Consider the following 825-nt stretch of genomic DNA (forward strand, 5'->3'; position numbering starts at 1 on the left):
GAGTCGGAGCAGGAGAGGGGAGAATAGGCTGAGGGTCCGGCGGAAGGTGGTGGTGGAGATGGTGAAAAACAACGGTTTCAGTTTCGGCGTTTTCGGCGTTTGCCAAAGCAGAACCAGTGGCACGAAGCGAACGAATGTACATAACATGCGCAGCGGAAAAAGCGTGTCTTGCTTGAACAAACTGTTTCATGTAACGCTTCCTTGATTTGCAACGTGACACTGTCTCTTCTCTTTCTATCCTCGAATGGCAGCACCCCATTTTCTTCTTCTTCTTCCTTCTTCCCTCAAGAGATCAACTTGCTTCCGCACAAGACTAAAGCTCCTTGCTTTTTCTTTTTTTGCTGTTTAATAAAAAAAAAAATGGTATGCAGAAAAGTGTGTCTCAGTGAAGGGTGGTTCTCGTTCTGGAAAAAGTAGCCTCGAAGTGTGGCTCAAAGGCACTTTCTTTTTGGGGTCTAAGCCATTCTTCTTTCACAGTTCAGAGGTAGATATTTTTTTGACTCTGGTTGAAACCAGTTGAATCTAAACTACCATAGTGTGTTTAATGGAGCAGAGACAAGAAGAGAAAGGGGAAGGGGAAGAGGTAAAAGGAGTGGTTGGGAATGGTACTTTTGTTTTTGAGGAGGAGGAAGGAGTAGTAAGTACTAAGCAGTAATAGTAGCAGACAGGGACAATGGAGCTTTGGGCAGAGAGCCTGCTCCATAAAGAGTTAAAGGCACTAATTTTATTTTCACTAAGCATCAAAATTAATCCTTAAAACATTTTAAATTGAATATTTTAATTTTTTAAAAAAATTTACCATTAACAAGTTTTTGTGATAGATTA

General features: G+C 41.0%; 1 protein-coding gene across 1 annotated transcript in view; it reads right to left on the bottom strand.

Annotated features, from left to right (window-relative positions):
• The window catches only part of LOC107639991, a 7551-nt gene that overhangs the window by 3165 nt on the left and 3561 nt on the right, over positions 1-825 (bottom strand). Inside the window, exon 2 of the mRNA XM_016343542.2 lies at positions 610-694. Within this exon, the coding sequence (XP_016199028.1) occupies positions 610-694 (85 nt within the window). The remainder of the gene's footprint in view (positions 1-609; positions 695-825) is intronic.

The sequence above is a fragment of the Arachis ipaensis genome, chromosome B05 (genome assembly GCF_000816755.2).
Source record: "Arachis ipaensis cultivar K30076 chromosome B05, Araip1.1, whole genome shotgun sequence".
Classification (NCBI taxonomy): domain Eukaryota; kingdom Viridiplantae; phylum Streptophyta; class Magnoliopsida; order Fabales; family Fabaceae; genus Arachis; species Arachis ipaensis.